Genomic DNA, 25,589 nt, shown 5'->3' with positions numbered 1-25,589 from the left:
ATATTACTATGTAGAAACTCAAACTGAACACATTAAATATGTACAGTTCTAGGAATATTATACTTCAATAAAGTTGTTAATTTTTTAATATGCTTCTGCTAGGCATCTGGGAGGGCTATAACTGGAGATTCATTTTAAATTAATTTCTCATTTGAAGTTTTATGGCCCATACAGTGAATTTGCACCTGAAAATCACACAAGAGATAATTTATGGTTGTGAATTATTAAGATATATTTTTATTTTCTCCTTTTCTCCCTCTTCCACACTGATACCAAGGCATAATGTGTTTGTGCCTTGGTACCATGTGCATGTCTGTGCCATGAATTTTTTTAAAAAAAACAACTCTTTCACCAAGAGCATAGCTCTGTGGGACCCAATATGTTTTTACAAGCTCTAAGTTTCAATTTCCCATATGACTTGAGCATGATATAATTTAATTCCCTGGCTCTCCATTAAGTTTGCAGTTATGGCCAATGGGTAGAGAGTAGGCATCAGCTTCAACATTTCCTTATAGTTCTATATTTATGTTCCCCCAGTTTTTTACTCTAAAAGACTTCTCTTTCCTCCTTGAAACCCTAGCTTTTTAAAGAAGATAGCTATAATGTTTTATACAGCACTCTACAAAAAATATTTCTATTTACTATAGCATATTAATGAAAACCATAGAAGAGTTTTTTATTTTGCTTTTAAAATTATATTAACCTCACACTTAATTTCTCAGTTCTTTGAAATCTTAAATTGAAGTACTACTGCTCAAAATATGAACACACACAACAAATATATCTACACAAACTCTAAAAGGTCCATAGGATTTAAGTAACACTTTTTATATACATCATTGTTACCTATTTGTTACTCATTCATTGGAAGAAACAAGAATTACCTCTTAAACTTGACTTTGAACAGGCTCTAATTTCTAATATTTTTCTGTATCCATCACTTTCTGTCTAAAATTTTTATTCATTTCTACATTTGTATAATTAACAAACACTAAATCCACTGTGCCTGTAGCTGCTGCTGCTGCTAAGTCGCTTCAGTCACGTCTGACTCTATGCAACCTCATAGATGGCAGCCCACCAGGCTCCCCCATCCCTGGGATTCTCCAAGCAAGAATAGTGGAGTGGGTTGCCATTTCCTTCTCCAATGCATGAAAGTGAAAAGTGAAAATGAATTCACTCAGTCGTGTCTGACTCCTAGCCACCCAATGGACTGCAGCCTACCAGGCTCCTCTGTCCATGAGATTTGCCAGGCAAGAGATGTATGTAAAAACTTCCTGTCACCTGTGTCCAGAATCTTTACTATTCTGTTCAGTTCAGTTCAGTCGCTCAGTCGTGTCCAACTCTTTGCAACCCCATGAATCGCAGCACACCAGGCCTCCCTGTCCGTCACCAACTCCTGGAGTTTACCCAGACTCAGGTCCAACGAGTCGGCGATGACATCCAGCCATCTCATCCTCTGTCATCCTCTTCTCCTCTTGCCCCCAATCCCTCCCAGTATCAGGGTCTTTTCTTTTTTTTTTAATTGATTTTTATTTTTATTTTTACTTTATTTTACTTTACAATTCTGTATTGGTTTCGCCATACATTGACATGAATCCACCATGGGTGTGCATGCGTTCCCAAACATGAACCCCCCTCTCACATCCTTCCCCATAACATCTCTCTGGGTCATCCCCGTGTACCAGCCCCAAGCATGCTGTATCCTGCATCAGACATAGACTGGCGATTCAATTCTTACATGATATTATACATGTTTCAATGCCATGCTCCCAAATCATCTCACCCTCTCCCTCTCCCTCTGAATCCAAAAGTTCGCTATACACATCAGGGTCTTTTCAATGAGTCAGCTCTTCTCATGATGTGGTACAAAAGCAATTGCAGTTTCAGACCATGAAATTTAAATCATTATAATTAGGCTCAAGCACAGTACTTTGGCCATGCGAAGAGTTGACTCATTGGAAAAGACTCTGATGCTGGGAGGGATTGAGGGCAAGAGGAGAAAGGGACGACAGAGGATGAGATGGCTGGATGGCATCACCGACTCGATGGACATGAGTTTGGGTGAACTCCAGGAGTTGGTGATGGACAGGGAGGCCTGGCGTGCTGCAATTCATAGGGTCACAAAGAGTCGAACTCAACTGAGTGACTGAACTGAACTGAATATCTTTATTAATCAAAAAAGGAGAGATTATAATCAACATATTTTTGCCAATAAGAAATAAGTTGGTTTATTTCTGTAGTGCAAAAATCCATGCTCCAGGATTCAGTGAACTCTTGGAAAGCATTTTCTGTCTCCTGCTGGTTATGGAAGCATTTTCCCTGCAAAAAGTTGTTGAGATGCTTGAAGTGGTAGTCAGTTGGTGGGAGGTCAGGTAAATATGGCAGATGAGGCAAAACTTCATAGCCTAATTCATTCAACTTTTGAAGAATTGGTTGTGTGTTGTGCAGTACGGCATTGTTCTGGAGAATAATTGCAGATGGGTGGTGTTGTGAATAAGAATTGGGCCTATTCCGTTCACCAATACCAGTTGCAGGTGTTGCAGTTTTGGGTGCATCTCATTGATTTCCTATGGAGAAGGCAGTGGCACCCCACTCCAGTACTCTTGCTTGGAAAATCTCATGGATGGAGGAGCCTGGTAGGCTGCAGTCCATAGGGTTGCAAAGAGTCGGACATGACTAAGTGACTTCACTTTCACTTTTCACTTTCATGCATTGGAGAAGGAAATGGCAACCCACTCCAGTGTTCTTGCCTGGAGAATCCCAGGGACGGGGGAGCCTGGTGGGCTGTCATCTATGGGATCGCACAGAGTCGGACACAACTGAAACGACTTAGCAGCTGCAGCATCGATTTCCTAAGCATACTTCTCAGATGTAATGGTTTTGCTGGGATTCAGAAAGCTACAGTGGGTCAGAAGGTTGTCAGACCACGAAATAATGACCATCACTTTTTTTGTGTGTGTGCAAGTTTGACTTTGGGAAGTGGTTTAGAGCTTCTTCTTCATCCAGCCATTGAGCAAGTCATTGACAGTTGTATGACATCCACTTTTATTCACATGTCACACTCTCATAGAGAAATGGTTCATTGTTTTGTGAAGAATAAGAGAAGATATCACTTCAAAATGATGATCTTTTGATTTGTGGTCAGTTCATGAGGCATTCACTTTTCAATGTTTTTCACCTTTGCAATTGCTTCAAATGCCAAATGACTGTGGAATGTAGTTCTTTGGCAATTTCTCATGTAGTTGTAAGAGGGTCAGCTTCGATGATGGCTCTGTATTGGTGGTTGTCAGTTTCCAATGGCCAGCCACTATGTGCTTCATCTTCAAAGTTCTCATCTCCTTTGCAAAATTTCTTGAACCACTACTACCGCAGTGTACATTCATTAGCAGTTCCTGAGCCAAATGTATGTTGCTGTTGTGAATTGTCTCCCCTGCTTTATGACCCATTTTGAACTCAAATAAGAAAACTGCTCAAATTTGCTTTTTGTCTAACATCATTTTTATAGTCTAAAATAAGAAGCAAGTAACAAATAATTAGCAAAAATAATAATAATAATAATAATAATAATAATAAAGTGAGAAACGTTCATTAAAATGATGTATATCAGTTGTAACCACATTTATTTAAGAATGTATTCCAGGATCAAACTGTAAAGTTCAATGTTAAACGTCAATTACTTTTGCACCAACTTAATAAAACCCAGTAATGGAAACTTACTGGATTACATACAAGGCAAATTAGATGATATTCAAGTGAGAGAAGATTAGTGGCCAACAAATCAATGAATAAATTTTGAGGAAACATTAATTAAATAGTATTATCAAAAAATTAATGTTGGGAATATAATTGTAGATTTATATCATAATCAGGAAGACAGAAGAGCAAACCTTTAATTTCAATATAGCATAATAAGTTTTATAATAGAAATTTGTAGAATACTTTAGGAGCACTAGAGAAGAATATTTATTTGTGCTGTGTGTGCTTAGTCGCTCAGTCATGTCTGACTCTTGAGACCCCATAGACTGTAGCCTGCCCGGCTCCTCTGTCCATGGTATTCGCCAGGCAAGAGTACTGGAGTAGATTGCCATTTCCTTCTCCAGGGGATCTTGCCAACCCAGGAATCAAACCCGGGTCTCCTGCATTGCAGGCAGACTTCTTAACAACTGAGCTATGAAGGAAGTCCCAATATTCATGTACTTAGTTTCAAAGAAATCTTTCTAGAAGAGTTAACATAAGCTGAATGAGACCAAAAAGGTAAGTTAAAAGAGGGCATAGGGTGCTCCAGACAGGGAAAATGGCAAAACAAGGGCTCAGAGGCATGGAAAATATGATACATTTAGGAAGTAAGTTATTCTGTGTGCCTGATTCATAGAATACATATGGAAGACTAGCCAGTGAAGACGCTAGAGAGCTAAGAAAGAACATCAGAGTGTACAGTATGTCTTATGCCTTGCTAAGGAATTTAGATTTCATTGTGGAGAGTCTCTGGAGGCTTTTAAACAAGACTGATAACAGAATAAAGACCTATTAAAGGGCATTAATTGCCATTTTATAATTTGTCGGGGAAGGATGCAAACTAATTGTTTTCTTTTTCTGCTAAATAGAACTTCAGGCTTCTGCCACAACCCAGGGTATTTTCCCTTCTTGTGTTTTCTCAAATACGTAAGTATCTAAGAAAATTAATATATATTTATAAACTAATATTCTAAGAAGTACATGAGTGATGTTAAAAAGCAAATAATTGCATGGGATCCTCCATTCTTGTAGCTCTACTTAGATTTAGTGAACTGATGTCTTTTTCAAATTCTCATCACTAAGGTTAAACTGTAAAGCAGACAAAGCGAATATTGTTCCTTTTCCTTCTCTATTTTCTTACGCCACTGTGGTTCTACACTCACCCTATATTTAGCATCTTCATGCCACATTCATATATGACCTCTCCTCTTCAGGCAGCTTTCCAGAATCTAGACTTATCTCTTTGCCTTTATCCTCTTTTAAATATTTACCATTCCTTGAAACTTTAGAGATTACTGGCTTCCTAAGGATGGTAGATCAGTTTTAATTTTTAAATTTTTAATTAGTCATCGTTATTCTAAAATGTGTTTGCCATATAATCCAAAATAATAACCTCTAATGTTGGAATTTGCCAGTCTTTGGAAAAGAGATTTGGGGTACTTCAGGGAGTTTTATTGCTCAAACTGGTGATGATCTGTTTCTGTTGGTGTCTAGAATGGCTTTCTCAATGTTAGAGTTGAGAGACTATCATTTTAAACCCAACACTGTTACCTTAAAAAAAAAATCAATTACCAAAATAAGATCCAGCTTCAGTTAATTCAGTCACTCAAGTCATGTCTGACTCTTTGCGACCCCATGAACCGCAGCATGCCAGTCCTCCCTGTCCATCACCAACTCCCGGAGCTTACCCAAAGCCATGTCCATTGAGTTGGTGATGCCATCATCCAACCATCTCATCCTCTGTCCTTACCTACTCCTCCAGCCCTTAATCTTTCCCAGCATCACAGTCTTTTCCAATGAGTCAGCTCTTCACATCAGGGGGCCAAAGTATTGGATTTTCAGCTTCAACATCAGTCCTTCCAATGAACACCCAGAACTGATCTCCTTTAGGATGGACTGGTTGGATCTCCTTGCAGTCCAAGGGACTCTCAAGAATCTTCTCCAACACTACAATTCAAAAGCGTCAATTCTTCAGTGCTCAGCTTTCTTCACAGTCCAACTCTCACATCCATACATGACCACTGGAAAAACCATAGCTTTGACTAGATGGACCTGTGTTGGCAAAGTAATGTCTCTGCTTTTGAATATGCTATCTAGGTGGGTCATAACTTTCCTTCCAAGGAGTAAATGTCTTTTAATTTTATGGCTGCAATCACCATCTGCAGTGATTTTGGAGCCCAAAAAATAAAGTCAGACACTGTTTCCACTATTTCCCCATCTATCTGCCATGAAATGATGGGACCAGATGCCATGATCTTAGTTTTCTGAATGTTCAGCTTTAAGCCAACATTTTCACTCTCCACTTTCACTTTCCTCAAGAGGCTCTTTAGTTCTTCTTCAATTTCTGCCATAAGGGTGGTGTCATCTGCATATCTGAGGTTATTGATATTTCTCCCAGCAATCTCGATTACAGCTTGTGCTTCTCCCAGCCCCGTGTTTCTCATGATGTACTCTGCATATAAGGTAAATAAGCAGGGTGACAATATACAGCCTTGACGTACTCCTTTTCCTATTTGGAACCAGTCTGTTGTTCCATGTCCAGTTCTAACTGTTGCTTCCTGACCTGCATATAGGTTTCTCAAGAGGCAGGTCAGGTGGTCTGGTATTCCCATCTCTTTCAGAATTTTCTACAGTTTTTTTGTGATCCACACAGTCAAAGACTTTGGCATAGTCAATAAAGCAGAAATACATGTTTTTCTGGAACTCTCTTGCTCTTTGATGATCCAGCAGATGTTGGCAATTTGACCTCTGGTTCCTCTGCCTTTCCTAAAACCAGCTTGAACATCTGAAAGTTTCTGGTTCACGTATTGTGCTCAGTAAGGTGAGTAACTCTGTGCATTATTTGGAGCTTTTTCACCACTCCCTTCCAGATTGGCAGGGAAAAATAACTTTTAGCTGCTCCCAACCAGCCTAACATTCCATAAGAATACCAACAAAATTCAGCTAACAATGTTTTCTCATCTTACTCTGCCAATCATACATATTCACATTCTTCTCATTCTGATTTCTCTCCAGATTTCATAAGACTTTACCGTGGAATGATTACATGTATTCTACCATCCACCTTCTCCCTCCCTCCCTTTCCTCTATCGATTTGTTCTATTTTCTCTAACGTTAATACTAAAAACAGCAAGACTTATAAAATAGACTTGGAAGTTCAAAACCAAGAGAATGAAGACAAAGTAAATATAATAGTATTGTGGATAAACTTCAATGATTTTTAGAATTAAGTTTCAATAATGAAGCATTACACTTAGATAATGAGTACATTTATATCATTGGGATGGAAGTTGTAAGGAGTAATAGTAAAGAAGACAGTAAGAGTGCTTGCTACTTTGCATACTATCAGAAATTTATAGTTTATCTACTGGGCAACACTGTTTAGGTGGGATAATGGCATGATCAAATTGGAATACATGATGAATACCTAACAGAAATATATATGAATAATTTATGGAAAGAAAGTAGAAACCAGTATTAGAAGTCCATTACTGGCCTGCACAAAGGCTTCATTTTGAATTACAGAGAGTAGGCCCATATCCGAAAGATTTTAAATAGGAATTTATGTTTGAAGCGTAATGCTAGATATTAGGTAGATATGACAAAGAAGAAAACCATGCCTAAGTGATTGTGAGGTGTTCTTTTTTTAAAGATACCTTGTTGTGGCAATTTTTTGGAATAGTTTCAGAAGGACAGGTATTAACTCTTCTCTAAATATTTTTTGAATTCGCCAATGAAGCCATTTGATCCTGGATGTTTGTCTGTTGGAACTTCTTAAATCATCGTTTTGATCATTATTCCCTTCACAATCGCTGATTTTGATATCATATTTGTGTGCAAATGATTTCCTACCTTTAGGTTTGCCTTTGCTGGTGAGCTTCTCCATTCATTCATAGTTTTCTTGTTTCTAGGTGTGGCCTTATCCTCTCCACCTAGAGAAGTTCCTCTAAAGCTGGTGAGGTGGTACTGAATTCCGTTAGCTTTTGCTAGTCTGTAAAGCTCTTGACTTCTCCTTCAAATCTGAACAAGGGCCTTGTTGGGTAGAGTATTCTTGCTTGTAGGTTTTTCCCATTTGTCACTTTAAATATATCATGCCACTCCCTTCTGACTGCAGAGTTTCTTCTAACAAATCAGCTGATAACCTTATGCAGATTCCCTTGTACGTTATTTGTTGCTTTTCCCTTGCTGCTTTAATTATTTTCTCTGTCTTAAAGTTTTATCAGTTTGGTATGTGTCTCTGTGCATTCCTCCTCGGGTTTATTCTATATTGGACTCTGCACTTCCTGGACTTGAGTGTTTCCTTTCCCATGTTAGGGATTTTTCCAGCTATCATCTCCTCAGATACCTTCCCAGGCCCTTTCTCCTCTTCCTAGGACCTCTATAATTGGAATGTTGGTGTGTTTAATGTCCCAGAAATCACTTAGACTATCATTTAATTCTTTTTTCCTTATTTGTTCTGCAGCAGTGATTTCCACCAGTCTCTCTTCCAATTTACTTATTCATCCTTCTGCCTCATTTATCCTGCTATTGTTTCCTTCTAGTGTATTTTTAATTTAGTTATTTTATGTCTGTTCTTTAAATCTTCTAGCACTTTCTAAACATTTCTTATATCTTCTCAGTCTATACCCTCATTCTTTTTCCAAGCTCTTAGATCATCTTTGTTAACATTATTCTGAATTTTCTTTCAGGTAGATTACCTATCTCTACATCACTTACTTCTTCTGGAGTTTCATCTTGTTTCTTCATCTAGAACATATTTCTCTGATGGCTCATTTTGTTTCACTTTCTGTGTTAGTGATTTATGTTCCACAGGCTGTAGGATCAGTACTTCTTGCTTCTGTTGTCTGTCCCTGCTGGGTGAGGTTAGTTTAGGGGCTTGTGCAGGCTTCCTGTTGGGAGGGACTGGTACCTGCTCACTGGTGGGTGGTGCTGGATTTTATGACTGTGGTGGACAGGGCTGTGCCAGGGGCCTCAGGACAACTTTAGCCAACCTCTTTGTTGATGAGTGGAGCTGTGTTCCCATCTTGTTGGTTGTTTGCTCTGAATATCCCAGCACTGAAGCCTTCAGGCTGTTGGATAGGGCTGACTCTCAGTACCAAAACGGTGACCTCCTGGAGAGCTCACACTGAGGACTCACCTGGGACTTCTGCCAACTCCAAGGAGACCTTTCAAGACCCACAGGTAGGTTTGGCCCAGGTTCCTATGGAGATACTGCCTTGTTCTGGGTCCTAGTGCATGTAAAACATTGCATCCACCCTCCAAGAGTGGAGTCTCTGTTTCCCCTAGTCCTAGGAGCTTCTACAGTCAAGCCCTGCTGATCTTTAAACCTAACTATGTGTGGGCTCCTATTTGTGATGACAGACCCCTAGGCAGGGAAGCCTGATGTGGGGCTCAGAATTCTCAGACCTCTAGGAGAAACTCTGCAATATGTTTCATGTCTGTGGGTCACCAACCCAGTGGATGTGGGATTTGATTATGTCACAAAAGCACACTTACTCTCTCGTTGTGGCTTCTTCTATGTCTTTAGATGTAGAATACCTTTTTTTCATAGGATCTAGTCTTTTCTGTGGATGATTGTTCAGCAGTTAGTTGCCTCTTTGGTGTTTTTGTGAGAGAAGATGAGCTCAAGTCCTTCTACTCTGCCGTCTTGTCACCCTTCTGAAAGCATCCATTTAACTGTATACATATTCTCCAGAGATCTTGGGAGAATACAGTTTGTGAGCAAGTGAACACTGATGTCATTCCAAATCTGTTTCCTTTGCATGTGGTCTTCCTCATAGGTCAGAGATGCTCATTGCTGTTGGAGCAGAAGCCCATGTCTCATCACTCAAAACAAACTCAATGTCTGATTTTATAATGTAAAGTCCAGGCCTAGAAAAGTTAAAAAGGTATATCAATTTTATTTTAAGTAATTAGGAAAAAGATAAGCAAAGGGCCTTTATTGAAATACATGAAAATAAATACCTGAAATATACAAAAATAAATAAGAACTAAAGTCTTAGATTTTGTTTCATTAACAGTTCTATAATTTTCATTGAGTTCTTGTTACCAGTGAGAAAATTGCATTGTTGATTCCACTATCATGATAAAAATATGACTAGAATATATGATAGAATATTGTCATACATAGAAAAGGGCTATGTCTAAATCTGTATTTAGGAGGGCTAGAAATGTATTATTTTAACCCACAGTTATTGAATGGTTATCACTTAATTCCTTTCTGTTTGATGAAACCATGGATAAAACCATGGGATTTGAAAGGATAAGTAAAAGGATTATCCGGAAGAACTGGTCAGATGTCCTGTCACTTCATGCTGCCTTTTAGCAAACATGAAAGACTAGCTCACCTTCTCCCTCCAAGTCTGTGTCCTTTCCCAGTGGACCACAGAGCAGGAATGTCTAAGGCGGGTCAGAAGTAGAATTTTCAAATAGACATTTTTCTGCAACAGTTATAATTCTACTTCTGAGTATTAAGGCATATGGTCCAGTATCAAAAAAGGAAGAGAAGTAGGTGATGGGGAATGGAAATAAAGTTTATTCTTTTGAATTTCTGTGTTTTTTTTTTTTTTTAAGAAAAAAAAAAAAACCTTTCAGATATAAAGAGAAGAAAAAACTGATTCAGTGATTATAAGTTTTGGAAAAAGTTACATAAATTCTGGACCCTAAATAATAACAAAATTATCAACCTTTCTTGACTTTACAGACAACAGCATATCCTACAAAACTGCTTGCAAGAAAAAGTATGTATCATAAAACTCATTGATAAAGCAGCATATTAATGATAATTTTAAATGTTTCATAGTAGAAAAAAACTGCAATCATTTACTGATATTAATGTCCCTCTTTGCCCATTTTTTCTTCTTTAAAGTTCACTTTCAGTTAATTCTTAGATTTTTCAGCAGTCTAAAGTTATCATCAAAAGATAACTTTGCCCATTCAGGAAGACGTCTCATGGAGATTGGCAGGAAGTCAGGGGAGGAGCATTAAGAGACCTAGCCCTTATAAGAATAGTGTCAAACAACCATAAACCCATTCAGTCATGAGAAGCCACTACACATCACTTTGCAGATTTGGCTCATGAGTTGGGATGGCTGGATTTGTCCTGAGTCAGTTTTGTGGGAAGGGACCTAGTCACCTAAAAACAAAACATATTAGGAATAGCTTTCTTTCATATGTCATACTTCAGTTCAGTTCAGTTCAGTCGCTCAGTCGTGTCCGACTCTTTGCGACCCCATGAATCGCAGCACGTCAGGACTCCCTGTCCATCACCGTCTCCCAGAGTTCACTCAGACTCATGTCCATCGAGTCCATGATGCCATCCAGCCATCTCATCCTTGGTCGTCCCCTTCTTCTCCTGCCCCCAATCCTTTCCAGCATCAGAGCCTTTTCCAATGAGTCAACTCTTCACATGAGGTGGCCAAAGTACTGGAGTTTCAGCTTCAGCATCATTCCCTGCAAGGAAATCCCAGGGCTGATGTCCTTCAGAATGGACTGGCTGGATCTCCTTGCAGTCCAAGGGACTCTCAAGAGTCTTCTCCAACACCACAGTTCAAAGCATCAATTCTTCGGTGCTCAGCCTTGTTCACAGTCCAACTCTCACATCCATACATGACCGCAGGAAAAACCGTAGCCTTGACTAGATGGACCTTAGTCGGCAAAGTAATGCCTCTGCTTTTGAATATACTATCTAGGTTGGTCATAACTTTTCTTCCAAGGAGTAAGCGTCTTTTAATTTCATGGCTGCAGTCACCATCTGCAGTGATTTTGGAGCCCAAAAAAATAAAGTCTGCCTAAGAATGATAATGTAGTTCTATCATTTATTATCTCTGATAGTAAGAAAAGCAAAAAGCAATATATATATATATATAGAATATCTGTTTATATGTCATAGTAAATTACAATAAATTATTTATTGTTATTCAAAACATTTGATATTGGATGTTATGTAATGTTTTTTATGTTGTATAATAAATGCAAAACGTCTGAGAAGATTCAAGGATTAGAGCAGAATAAAATGGCTTTCCCTGGGGTGCCCCTAAATATTCTTTAATGTGTCAAAAGGGAGTATGCTGCATAGGTGTTAACTTATCTTTGATTGTTGGCCTAATATGGGTATAACTGTGTGCTTGTTGCTTAGTTGCTAAGCTGTGTCCAACTCTGTGACCCCATGGACTGCAGCATGCCAGATTTCCCTGTCCTTCACTCTCTCCCAGAGATTGCTCAAACTCCCATCCATTGAGTCAGTGATGCCACCCAACCATCTCATCCTTTGTCGCCCCCTTCTATTCCTGCCTCAATCTTTCCCAGTATCAGGGTCTTTTCAAGGAGTTGGCTGTTCACATCAGGTTGGCCAAAGTATAGGAGCTTCATCATTGGTCTTTATAATGAATATTCAGGAATGACTTCCTTCAGGGTTGACTGGTCTGATCTCCTTGCTGTCCAAGGGACTCTCCAGCACCACAATTTGAAAGCATCAATTCTTCAGCACTCAGCCTTTTTTATGATCCAATTCTCACATCCATATATGACTACTGGAAAAACCATAGCTTTGTCTATACTGACCTTTGTCAGCAAAGTGATGTCTCTGCTTTCTGTGCTAACTTAACGCAGTGTTTTGGGTGTGAACAGCCCCATTACAGAAACTCTATTTTTTTTTTATTCTCCTGCCCACATGACAGCTTTCAAGGCTTTGCTCCCAGTTACTTACGTTTACTAGTTTTTGTTTTAAGAGTTAACAATTTTGAACAGACTATTAGTTTATTATAGGCAAGAGGATTTTTATTTTTTATTTTAATATATTTATTTTAATTGGAGGTTAATTACTTTATAATATTGTATTGGTTTTGCCATACATCAGCATGAAACCACCACAGGTATACACGTGTTCCCCATCCTGAAACCCCCTTCCTCCTCTCTCCCCATACCATCCCTCTGGGTCGTCTCAGTGCACCAGCCCCAAGCATCCAGTATCATGCATCGAACCTGGACTGGCAATTCGTTTCATATATGATATTATACATGTTTCAATCCCATTCTCCCAAATCATCCCACCCTCTCCCTCTCCCGCAGAATCCAAAAGACTGTTCTATACATCTGTGTCTCTTTTGCTGTCTCACATACAGGGTTATAGTTACCATCTTTCTAAATTCCATATATATGCGTTAGTATACTGTATTGGTGTTTTTCTTTCTCGCTTACTTCACTCTGTATAATAGGCTCTAATTTTGTCCACCTCATTAGAACTGATTCAAATGTATTCTTTTTAATGGCTGAGTAATACTCCATTGTGTATATGTACCACAGCTTTCTTATCCATTCATCTGCTGATGGACATCTAGGTTGTGTCCATGTCCTGGCTATTATAAACAGTGCTGCGATGAACAGTGGGGTACACGTGTCCCTTTCAATTCTGGTTTCCTCGGTGTGTATGTCCAGCAGTGGAATTGCTGGGTCATACGGCAGTTCTAGTTCCAGTTTCTTAAGGAATCTCCGCACTGTTCTCCATAGTGGCTGTACTAGTTTGCATTCTCACCAACAGTGTTAGAGCGTTCCCTTTTCTCCACAGCCTCTCCAGCATTTATTCCTTGTAGACTTTTGGATCGTAGTCATTCTGATCCGACATAAATCACAGCAGGATCCTCTATGACCCAGAATATTGTAAATAAAAGCAAAAATAAATAAATGGGACCTAATTAAACTTAAAAGCTTCTGCACAACAAAGGAAACTATAAGCAAGGTAAAAAGACAGCCTTCAGAATGGGAGAAAATAATAGCAAATGAAGCAACTGACAACAACTAATCTCAGAAATATACAAGCAACTCCTGCAGCTCAATTCCAGAAAAATAAATGACCCAATCAAAAGATGGGCCAAAAAACTAAATAGACATTTCTCCAAAGAAGACATATAGATGGCTAACAAACACATGAAAGGATGCTCAACATCACTCATTATCAGAGAAATGCAAATCAAAACCACAATGAGATACCATTTCATGCCAGTCAGAATGGCTATGATCCAAAAGAGGATTTTTATTAATACAAATCCAAAGTGTGTTTTTAGTACATAAGCAGAAGTATATAGAAACAGATGGATTCTGTGACTGAGGCTCTTAGTCCAACTTTAAGTAAGTAAGTGAAAGTCGCTCAGTCATGTCCGACTCTTTGCGACCCCACGGACTATACAGTCCATTGAATTCTCCAGGCCAGAATACTGGAGTGGGTAGCTTTTCCCTTCTGCAGGGGATCTTCCCAACCCAGAAATCAAACCACGGTCACCTGCATTGCAGGTGGATTCTTTACCAACTGAGCTATCTGGAAAGCCCAAACTTAAACATAGGATAGCACCATTGACCACTAAGGAAATAGTCGTTCAAATCTAGTCCCTGAGGTTTTATATAAAGCTCAAAAGGAGGAATTCTCTAAACCTATCCTTGCTCAACCCTCTTGACTCTTTGAGATGCAATTCTGGCCTGCCCTTATTTTCTATCTAAACGCGTTTGTTCCTTCACTGTATCACCTTTTCTCTGCCTTCTATGACAGTTTGCATTGATACTATCTTGTTAGATGCAAAACCATTCAGTCTCCATAAAGCATGAACTTTTTATTTTTGCTTATTAGATTCTTGGAGGAAAGTTATGACCAACCTAGATAGCATATTCAAAAGCAGAGGCATTACTTTGCCAACAAAGGTCCATCTAATCAAGGCTATGGTTTTTCTAGTGGTCATGTATGGATGTGAGAGTTGGACTGTGAAGAAAGCTGAGCGCTGAAGAATTGATGCTTTTGAACTGTGGTGTTGGAGAAGATTCTTGAGAGTCCCTTGGACTGCAAGGAGATCCAACCAGTCCATTCTGAAGGAGATCAGCCCTGGGTGTTCTTTGGAAGGACTGATGCTAAAGCTGAAACTCTAGTACTTTGGCCACCTCATGTGAAGAGTTGACTCATTGGAAAAGACTCTGATGCTGGGAGGGATTGGGGGCAGGAGGAGAAGGGAACGACAGAGGATGAGATGGCTGGATGGCATCACCGACTCGATGGACATGAGTTTGGGTGAACTCCGGGAGTTGGTGATGGACAGGGAGGCCTGGCATGCTGTGATTCATCGGGTCACAAAGAGTCGGACACAACTGAGTGACTGAACTGAACTGATTAGATTCTTAACAATTAACTGTAGTCCTTTCCCTATAAACAAAACACAGGCTCACCTCTGCATCAGGGAATGAAAGGAGAGCTGGTTTCTTGTGCATCCTTACTTTTAGCTAGACGAATGCCTCTGAAGGCACCCAAATGTTTTGACCATATCTGTTTGAGAAATAATTTGTTAGAAATAGCCTGGTTCATTTTAAAATAATCTTGCTAGGTTGTAGACACTATGTTTCTTCTTAAAAAAATATATGCATGTAGTATAATGTGCCTAGACAGCAATTTGGTGATTTTTCATTTTCTTTCTTTTTAACCAAAATTTCTTTTATCCCAGCCATAAATGTTAGGAAAAAATAAATAAATAAAAATATTCTGAGGGAATGAGAGCCAAATGGAAACTTAATTTTTTTTTATACTTTAGTGTAGAATAAATCAACTTAAAATTAATTTGGAATTCTAAATATATATATTTACCATGTTCTCTTTATAACCATGATGGTATCAAGCTATGCACTGTTTGATATAAAATATCAAATGTTACCCTCTGTTGCATCATAGAGTAGATAGTTACATGATTTTCTTTTCATTCCTGCTTGCCTCAAACCAGGTAACTTCTGAAGAACTGAATAGCATAATTCAGAATATAATGACCTGGGTTGTGGCTACAGTTACCAGTATATTATACCCAGCCATCACCAAGTATGAAGAAAGGTTGAAAAATAATACATATCCAGTGTCTGATGACTCTGTCCTCTCCTCAGATAGTTCAAGTTTTTGTAGCACATGCAGTGAAGAGTTTACGTATGGAAGCTACACTTCTGCAACAATTAAATCATTTAAGAGAGAGCCCTGTGCATTTGCAGTTGACATATCTGTAAGGAGACCAACTACACCATTAAAGCCATCTGCCCATGTGGAAAAAGCAGTTGTGGGAGAAACATGTCACATGACAGGACAATCTGTAACAAATGAACCAAAACATAATGAAACAAGCATGGCATATACATACCCTGACCTCAGAAGTTGTAAATCTGATAGTCATCCTCTAGCATCACCTGAAACAGGCACAAAAAAATCAAAGGATGCTACCACTGAAACAGATGGTTTAGAGAATCCATCGCTTTCCGATCAAAAAGCAAAAGCCATGAATGAAATGAAGAGTTTAAAGAATGTTTTTGTTAACTTTAAGTGTCACTTAAAAGGAGAAACTGAATTGATTTTGGAAAGCATTTTTCAAGAAATAATGTCTGATTTAACACATGCCATTCCCTCTATTTCTTCTGTTACTGCTGAAGTTTTTATTGGCCAAAGTGAGCCTGTAAGAGGAGACTTGGTTTCCAGTGCTGATATCTGCTCAGTAGCTTCAGAAATTGTGGAAAATATGCTTGAGAAGCTACAGTCTGCAGTTGAGAAAAAATGTGTCCAGATATATTCACAAGAAGATTTATCAGTCAAAATTCAACCAAGCCTAACACCCAGTGGAGAATCTCTCACTCTATCATACAGAAAACCTTTAATAGCTTCAGTGCCTTCTACTGCAGAATCCATGTGTGATGTTGCAGAGGATATGGTGCATGCCATTTTAGAAAAGCTGATGACTCTTACGGCTCATAAGCAAAGTGAACTTCCTCATCTTCAAGAGGCAACTAAACTTTCCTATCAGCAACATATGACAGACCCAACATGTATGCGCCATATAAATGCCAACAAAAAGAAATGTAATCCTGAACTTGATGCAGCTAATTTAATTGTTAAAGAAAAGATACAAAATTTAATGTCAAATATTCTTTCCCAGTCCTCTTTGGTTGGCTATATAGAGGAAGCAATCAGCACTATACTAGGATATGTACAAACTGAACTTAATAATGAGAGACTTATTGCATCTGAAGAAACAGTAGTACTCCTTAAGTTGCTCGATGATATCTTTACTCAGCTACATCAGGAACCAGTAAAGGCAGGTAATCAAAAATGTAGACATTCTAGACTGGTAAGTCCTTCTGACACTGAAGTAAAGTACAGACTCACTGGCACTAGATTACCTAATGGCCGTAGGTCTGGAAGACCATTTCCACCTATTAATGTTCCTGGCATGGTCCTTTATTCTGAAGATGATAATGAAGAAGTAGACAGAATTGTGGAAAATGTGCTTGATTCATCTTTCAAAGATGAAAAAGCAAAATCACAAGAACAAATTCCTGAGCATTGGTTTACAAAAGGAAACGCTTGTCTAGAATACCAAAGAAATAGCAAACTACCTGCAAAGCCTGTTTCTCCAAGAAGCAAAGCTACATTTCATAGTCGCAGGTTAAGGACTGAGCTACCATATTTGAAGGATAGAAAAATTTTGAAGGAAAAACCCTGTTTGCATAAAGACATTTTATTTTTCAGCCAAGATCAAAAGCATCAAATACAAAAGGTTTCGGAAAACACAGTTAAAAGTATTTTAACAGAAATGCTCAAGGACATATCTTCTGTTCCTCCTGGTCACTTAGAAAGTAGAACTGACAAAGCTTCAGTTCTCATTTCAGAAAAACCTCAAGAACCATCACATCAAGAATGGATGGACCAGCTGTTTTCTGTGTCAGAAATTAGTACAGTAGCTCAGGAAATAACAGACACTATACTAAACATACTGCAAAAGGCAAGCTGCATTCCCAATACCACCAAAAGTTCCATTTCATCATCAGTTCATCCAGCTTCTCAAGAGAGTCCTGACACTCTCCACATGGCCAAAGCAGCACCAAATAAAAAGCCATTAAAAATATGGTTCGACAGTGAAAAAAAAATGAAATATTTATCTTCACTCGATGGAGATCTGGCAAAACCTACCCCGTTAAAATCTGAAGAGAGTGAACCAAAACCTGCAGATGAAATTACTGATAAGATCATTAATGCAGTTTTTAAAAAGCTGAAGTTATTTATTTGTCCAAAACTGCAAATGGGCTTCAAGCCTTCACTTGCAGAGAAATCTTCATTACAATCTCAACTTAGTACTTACACAGCTAAAGTGGTAAATATCGTTTTGCTTGCTATCCAGAATGAACTAGAACTCAGTGAGAAAAACCTAAATCTTAGGGAAGAAAATTATATCAAATCCCACACAGGTAAAGGATGTTTTACTGACACTAAGAAATTAGAATCTCTTGTCTCAAATCTCAATGATAACATCATGGAATCACCATTATTAACTTGTATTTGTGAAATATTATCCAGTGGACATTCAGATCAAAGCAATATTTCACTCTCTTCAGATAACTCAAAGCCAACAACTTTATCTGATAATGTTGATAAAGGGAACATTTTGCCAAGCAGACAGGATAAAGCATCTTTTTACAAAATTTTAGCTACTCCATGTGCTCTCCATAGTGTCACTAATGGAAAAGATCTCAAAGAGAATTCCAGATTACAAGTGTTAGATAATATTGGGGAAACACTCTATGAAATGTTATGCAAGCTCATATGGGCCCACCCTCACTGTCAACCATCTTGTTCTAAGCTAAGCAGAGAGAAAACAAACAAGAATCAGCAAAGAGCCACTGAATTGCAGTCTAATATTCAGCTTATTTCCACAACAATTTTGGAATATATCATTGCAAAATTATGTAGTGTCAACACAGATACCAGTTCAGTAAGTTCTGGATGTAAAGCTATCTCAGAGTCTCTCGATATTGACAACCTATCATTTACTTCAATTATTGAGGAAATGGCCAAATGCACTGACATAATCTCCAGCATAGTTTCCAGGATAGTTGAAGAGGGTGATAAAGAGATGACTAAAAGCATGGAAAAACCTTTTGCTCCCAAGTCTTCCAAAACAGGGAGTGCAAAAGAAATGCATTCAAATAAGCTAAAAGCGGTAGCTTCAGATATTCTTAATATGGTTTTTGCTAAACTGGAAGGGTTTGCCAATGGAAATTTAGAAACTCTGGATTCTACTAATGATGAAAATAAAAAAAGCAGTAAGATGAACATGGAATGTGAAAGCTTCAGTGTTTTCACAGACACACATGAAGAACTATTGCAGTCAGCTTTATACACAAATGCAAAGAAAGTATCAAGTGCTATTTTGAAAGCTATTCAAACAGAATTAAATATGAACTCGTTAGATTTGAGGACAAGTGTGAAAACACCACCACCTGAGAAAAAAATGCTAGAGAATATAGTCAGTTTAATCTTAGATGCAGTATCCTCAGATATGCTTAATGAAACTGAATCTGAAGAGAGAGATGGTGAAACTTATGGATACAGGCCAATCTATGGAAATTTTCTTCCGGGTGGAGCTGAATCAGATTCATTTCCAGAAGATGCTACAAACACAGAGAAAGAATTCATTGGTGAGAGAATACCACTAAGAGAAGAAACTCAATCAGATTCTCTTCAACAATGGGTTCTAGAAAGAACCTTAAACAAACTTGAAGTAAAGCTCAAAGAACCACAGAAATCACCAATTGTTCCCATTATAAGAAATATTTTGAATGAGATCTTTCAAAATGCTTTGGTCAGCCAATTAAATACGCTTTTTCTCTCCCACTCCCTTTTAAGTGACATCCCTCACAATGTTGATGAGCCAATTGCTCAAACACCTGTTCCATTTATAGATAAAATGATGGTGTCTGAAGCAGATGTAACCATGGTGGCCGATGATGTTGTTACAACTGTATTTGATAAACTTTATACAGCTACTAAGACAGAGACAATTGCAAGTGAAAATAGCTATAAAACCATCACCTTCTCAGCAAATGTTTCTTTCCATGAACACACCTATGGAAGAGGAAAACCTTCCATCACTGCACTGAACAAGAATCCGTATACTCTTCAGTCCAGATTCAATATTGACAGACAGGCTAAAGGAAACATAGTTGAAGATATTGTGCAGGCAATATTAACAAGTTTAGAAACTTTTGTGACTTCCAAAGTACAGTCTCTTTTTTGTCCCCAAATCAACTTCACAGTTCCAATGGCTTCACCTGTTCAACAAGGTGAGAGTACGTTAAGCAAAGCTTTGTCAGCCAAAGATTTGTATTCTGAGGGTCAGTTTTCCTCTTGCTCAGTGGATAATGTTATGTCACAGAACACCAACTCATTTTGTCAGGTCTCTTTGAACAAATTAAATATATATGCAACAGAAGTGGCCAGAAAAATTTTAAAAGGAATAAAAAATGAATTAGATAAAGAGAAGGAAACTCATTTCTTAACTAATAACATTGTGGTTTCTGAAAGTATTACAAGTCAAATTGTTAACACAGTGTTCGATATTGTATCATCCAAAGGAAAATGTGACAAGAACAGTTCTGACAAGGAGACCAGTTCAGATCAGCAAGAAGGTATTATTGAAAAGCTGTTTAAGAAGATTCAGTATCGAAAAGTACTTCAGTTTCAAATACAAGACACCATTGAAAGTGTCTTATGTGATATTTATGAAAAAACACTCAACCAGAATGATCTCTCATTTGCCACACCCACTTTGAAACGTAGCATAGCTGGCAAACATTCCAGAGCAAATTCTGACAATGAGGGTGTAAATAAAATTCTTCCAAAGTTTTCAGTTCCTAAATCAGATGTTATTTTGATATCCAATGATATAGTAGATGTTGTACTTCATAATCTCAGTTCTGTTGTCATGCTTACCATAAATGCAAAGGATCCTGCTTCTACTAGATTGCCTCTGACCTTTCGTGATACGTTTCCAAAAGCACAGTGTCAACAGTCTCTTCTTATGGAGTCAGAAAGTGAGAGAGAAACAGAGCATTTTCCATCTTCAAAAATTCTTAAACCAGCTTATGCTAATGATAGGCAGATAACTATAGTAGAGAAAGAAGACCCCAAGAAATCTGTTCCTGACCCATGTGAGGAAAGTGCTAACTTCATTACTCAAAGTATTTTTAATTGGTTAGAATCATTTGCCACAGAAAGAATAGATTCATTTATTATGCTTGCTTTCCAGCCTAAAGAAAAGTCATTTGTGAGACCAGAACTGGAAAACTGTAAGCAAGATGGCATCATCTTTCATGAACCAAGCCAGGTGGAATCAAATGTGAATATTCTGAAAATATCAAATGAAACTATTCTCAGCCAAGAGCTCACGGATTCCACTTTTGCCAGTTACAGAGAAAAACTTGGATCTACAATTCATCTATCACAAGCTAGTCTTAAGGAATATTCTGACATCATTGCCAGTGCCATTTTGAATTTTATTAAAAATGACTTAGACCTTGAAATCCAAAAGATGCATCCATATCCAAACAGTGTTTCATTCCAAGAAATTACCATTGTAAGTGAAATTGTCAATGGTATCTTAAAGAGTTTACATAATAAAAGATCTGCAAAGGAAATCAGTTTTTCCTCAAAAGACAATCCTAATTTATTTTCACAATTAACCATATCAAATGAAATATCACTGGGACAAAGAGCTCAGGAAAAAAACACCAAACTGTCCCTGTTTTCAAAGTATCCATTAGAACAAAACCAAATGGCATTGGAAAGGGAAAGCCAAAGAATTGTTTTAGAAGAAATATTTATGAGAAATGAAAAATCAAAACAGAAAGAAAGAACTGCATTATTCAGTGCAGTGGAAGAAGTTTTAAGTAAAGTGTATCAAAAAATAATAGAAATCATAGGCCATTTGCCTTCCTTTAATGAAAAACCCCACTCTAAAACATCAGACATAATACAAAAAAACTTCTGTCAATCACATATCAACAGTGCAGCAAGTGACATAATTGAAAATGTTTTGGGGAAAATGTACTCTGTAATCGTGACATCATTATATGAAAATAACGAAGGAGAACCAGCTGACAAAAATATTTTACCAAAGAAATCACCATGCGTCAGAGAAACTAAAGCAGGAATAGGAAGTAGTGTCACTAGATTTGTGCTGCCACAGGTTTATCCTTATGCAGACAGTCGAAATAGCTCTCTATTGGAAAACACTTTTTTACGATATTCACCATCACAAGTGGGGAAAGATTTAATCCACATGGTCCTCAAAAAGATCACAAATTTTGCCTCATTTTATCTTGAAGAAACTGTGTCCCATGAAAGTTGTTCTGATGAGTTGCAACCTTTAAGACTACACAGTTCTAAAGTGAGCCCTAAGCCAAGTGTTAAAACAAGTTTAAAAGCAAAATCAAAAGTTACTCCTTTGCCTAAATTTAGAACAAAACCACACATAGGACTTAGTCGTGCTAAGGCCAAGAGCAGGACCAAATTAAGTCCTGGAGAAAAGACCCTGAAAGACGTCTGGTCCGAGACTGATATTGGGCTGCCACACATCCTATCAACAGGAGATGCCAAAAGCTTACTGGAAATGAAACTGCCTACTTCGGAACTAAAAATGTATGCCAAGGATATAATAAGTAATATCCTGAAAACAATTGTTAAAGAATTGGAAAAGGAGACACAAGCTAGAGCAATGGTAAGCAATAGAGCTTTACTATCTGATCAAATCGTATCAGCAAATCAAATAGTTAATACAGTTTTGCAAGGATTATATGCAATCAATAACCACAGTTCAGCTAATCCTATCAAATTCTTACATCTGGATGATCCCAAACTTTCACAGGGAAATATAGGTGCAGAGTTTCTCGCCAAACCACAAGCCTGTTTTTACTTGGAAAATGTTTCTTCACAGTTAGAACAGATTTTTCCTAAAGAAGGTATATTTAAAAAAATGTTTGACAAATGGCAAGCAGAATCAAATGACATGGAAAATGAAAAATGTAAGCTCTTAATGATAGCTGAAAATGATTTGACTGAAATTTCAATAAAAGCAAAAGAATTAGAATATTCTCTTTCGCTTTTAAATCTGCCACATCTTGAGGACTGTGAAAACCGGTTTCATAGTTGTTTTAAGGGAGCTTCCACTAGAGCTGAAGACACCAAAGCGCAAATTAATATATTTGGAAGGGAAATTGTTGAAATGCTGTTTGAAAAATTACAGCTGTGCTTTTTGTCCCAGATGACCACCCCATATGGTAAAGAAACTCCAGCAATTAGGAAAGAACACATTACTACTAAAAGTAAATATGGTTTTCCAACCAAGGACATCCTCAGCAATGTACCAGTATGTAACAGTAAAACCAAAGACCAAAGCACTTTGGGCTCTAGCAACCAAATTGTTCGAGAAATTGTCGAACGGGTTTTAAACATGTTAGAGTCATTTGTGGACTTACAGTTTAAACATATCTCTAAATATGAGTTTTCTGAAATAGTGAAAATGCCTGTAGAAAATCTTTTTCCTGTCCAACAAAGACTATTAAGCAAAAAGATATTGCCAAAGTTACAACCACTGAAAAAATTTTCTGATGAATCCAAGTCAAGTACTATTGTTTCCAAGGAAAATGTACAGAATACTCTTCTTCAGGTTCATTCATTCCATTCAGAATTACTTACATATGCTGTTAATATTGTCCACAACATGCTTGGTGTAATTAAGAACAAGCTAGACCAAGAAATAAGCCAAGTGGAACCATCTTCTGTCAGCATATTGAAAGAGAACACTGCAGCAAGTGATATCATTGGTACACTGATGTACCAGTGTGTTCATTTCAGTGAGTCTCTAATCAAAAACCTTCCCAAGGAAAATTTCTTCCAAGGAGTAGAAAATACTTACATTGTTAACCAGGTTGAATTAGCAACAAATACGAAAATGCCCATGTTAAAATTAAAGGAAGTAAGTTTTGGGAATAATCTTCCACAAAGCAGTGTTCCAGGTTTGGATTTTTATTCAGAGGAAAATATGAAAAAAAGGTATAAGTCTTCATCAAATTTACCTTCATATTCCAGAGCCTCTGTAGAAGACACAGTTAGAAACTCAGAGCCAATGAAAAGGCCTGATTCAGAAAACAGACCTTCATCTTCTAGAAACAAAGTGCAAGACACTATCCCAAAGGAATCTGACTTGGGTTATTTTGATCAAGCTATGAAAGGAAGTAGCTCCCTCCCTGAAGGGAGTGTCTTACAAAAACTGTTAAAGAAAGCAAATGAATCCACAGAAACAGCATTAAAGCAAGTAATGTCATTTATAGAATTGAGACAAGGTGAAAATCCAAGAGTGTTTCATTACGAGATCTCCAAACCAGTTGTTGAGCCTAACCAAATTCAGACAAGTGTTTCTCCACTCAAAATTTGTTTAGCCGCAGAAAATATTGTCAGTACTGTGCTGTCAAGCTATGGATTTCCAAATCAACCACACATTAATGAAAGCATGGAAACAATGAAACCATTTTTCATATCAAAGCAAGACCCTTTGTCTAAAACATCTGGAGGACAAAAGAATGAGGAGAAAAGTCTGCTTAGAATGTGGGATAAAAAAATCAGCTCTATACTTGAAGAAGAAAACAAAGCTGAGGTCAGAAGGGAAGATTTTTCTTTATTGCAAAAATGGGAAAATAAGAGTTACCTGAAAATAAAGACTCTGAAGAAAGTTGAAGTCATTGCTTTTGCTGACCATGAACTAGGTCCAAATGAAATTCATCTGGTATCCAGGCATGTCACCACATCTGTGGTCACATATTTCAAGAACTTTGAAACTAGAGGTAAGTAAGAGTGGGCTTAATTTAGAAAGAAAATAATCAGATATATGTAAAAGAGCCCCAGTTCAAGAAGCTTCATTTACTGTTTTCTTGAAAACAACCTTAGAGGGAGGATGTTTAATCACTTCTTAATATAACAGGATACTAAAAAAAAATTATAATAATGTTAAACATTCATATGGTTTGAATCTGAAAAGGTGTATTGCTCACTTTTCCATATCTGCAGATGAGAGAAAATGTGACTATTGAAAAGCAAGAGATTTTGGTTTGAACATGAGGTCTGAGTTCTAAACATTTTTAAAGTTGTCATGCACGACTTCTTTATAATTATACCAAATGTACAGGTAACTGATTGAAAGTTGTGTTTCAACTTTAAGGCGGACAGTTGAAGTCATTGCTATGATTAGTCAGTTTATAAAATCAGTGGTATTAAACATCTTGTTTTGTTTGTATTCTACTATTATTATATTCCTTTTAGGTATAATAATTTAAACATATCCTTGAAAGCATTTTTTTAAAAGAGGGTGAAGATATATTTATATATATATATTTAGCTTCTCAGGTGGCTCAGTGGTGAAGAATCTGCCTGCCAATGCAGGAGGCGTAGGATACATGGGTTTGATCCCTGGGTCAGGAAGGTCTCCCAGAGGAGGAAATGGTATCCCTTTCTTGTATTCTTGCCTAGAAAAATTCTATGGACAGAGGAGCCTGGCAGGCTGCAGTTCACAGGGTTGCAAAAGAGTCAGACACAACTTAGCAACTGAGCATGCATACATCTGTATGTTTGGTTGAAGTATATGATAGCCATTTTATGTCAAACCTGATAATTATTGGCAGTTTCATAAAATTCCATCTAATACTATTATAACCTTGAGCTGGATCATTAATTCCAGTTGCCAGTAATTCATTGCTACTTTACCAGTCTAGATACATCAGTTAACCATCACTGAAATAATAGAACACATATTATCAGTCCTAACTACTTGTACAATGAGGCCATTTCCTATAATTAAAACTGGTATTATTTCAAGGTGGACAGTTGGGTGTGCCTGCAGTTCCAAGCTTATAAGTATAATTTCTTCAAGCACAGCCTAACTGAACTTAGAGAATAAAGAAAAACACAGAAAACAGGAGAAGATAAGATTTGTAATCCCATCCCATTGGTATTTGACTCTGTG

At 37.6% G+C, this 25,589-nt stretch overlaps 1 protein-coding gene across 1 annotated transcript in view; it reads left to right on the top strand.

The window, feature by feature from the left end:
* The window catches only part of FSIP2 (fibrous sheath interacting protein 2), a 142,046-nt gene that overhangs the window by 80,848 nt on the left and 35,609 nt on the right, over positions 1 to 25,589 (top strand). Inside the window, exons 12-15 of the mRNA XM_069573755.1 lie at positions 6,960 to 7,052; positions 8,548 to 8,827; positions 10,439 to 10,475; positions 15,486 to 24,414. Of these exons, the coding sequence (XP_069429856.1) occupies positions 6,960 to 7,052; positions 8,548 to 8,827; positions 10,439 to 10,475; positions 15,486 to 24,414 (9,339 nt within the window). The remainder of the gene's footprint in view (positions 1 to 6,959; positions 7,053 to 8,547; positions 8,828 to 10,438; positions 10,476 to 15,485; positions 24,415 to 25,589) is intronic.

The sequence above is a fragment of the Ovis canadensis genome, chromosome 2 (genome assembly GCF_042477335.2).
Source record: "Ovis canadensis isolate MfBH-ARS-UI-01 breed Bighorn chromosome 2, ARS-UI_OviCan_v2, whole genome shotgun sequence".
NCBI lineage: Eukaryota > Metazoa > Chordata > Mammalia > Artiodactyla > Bovidae > Ovis > Ovis canadensis.
This window is presented reverse-complemented; position numbering and strand designations above follow the sequence as displayed.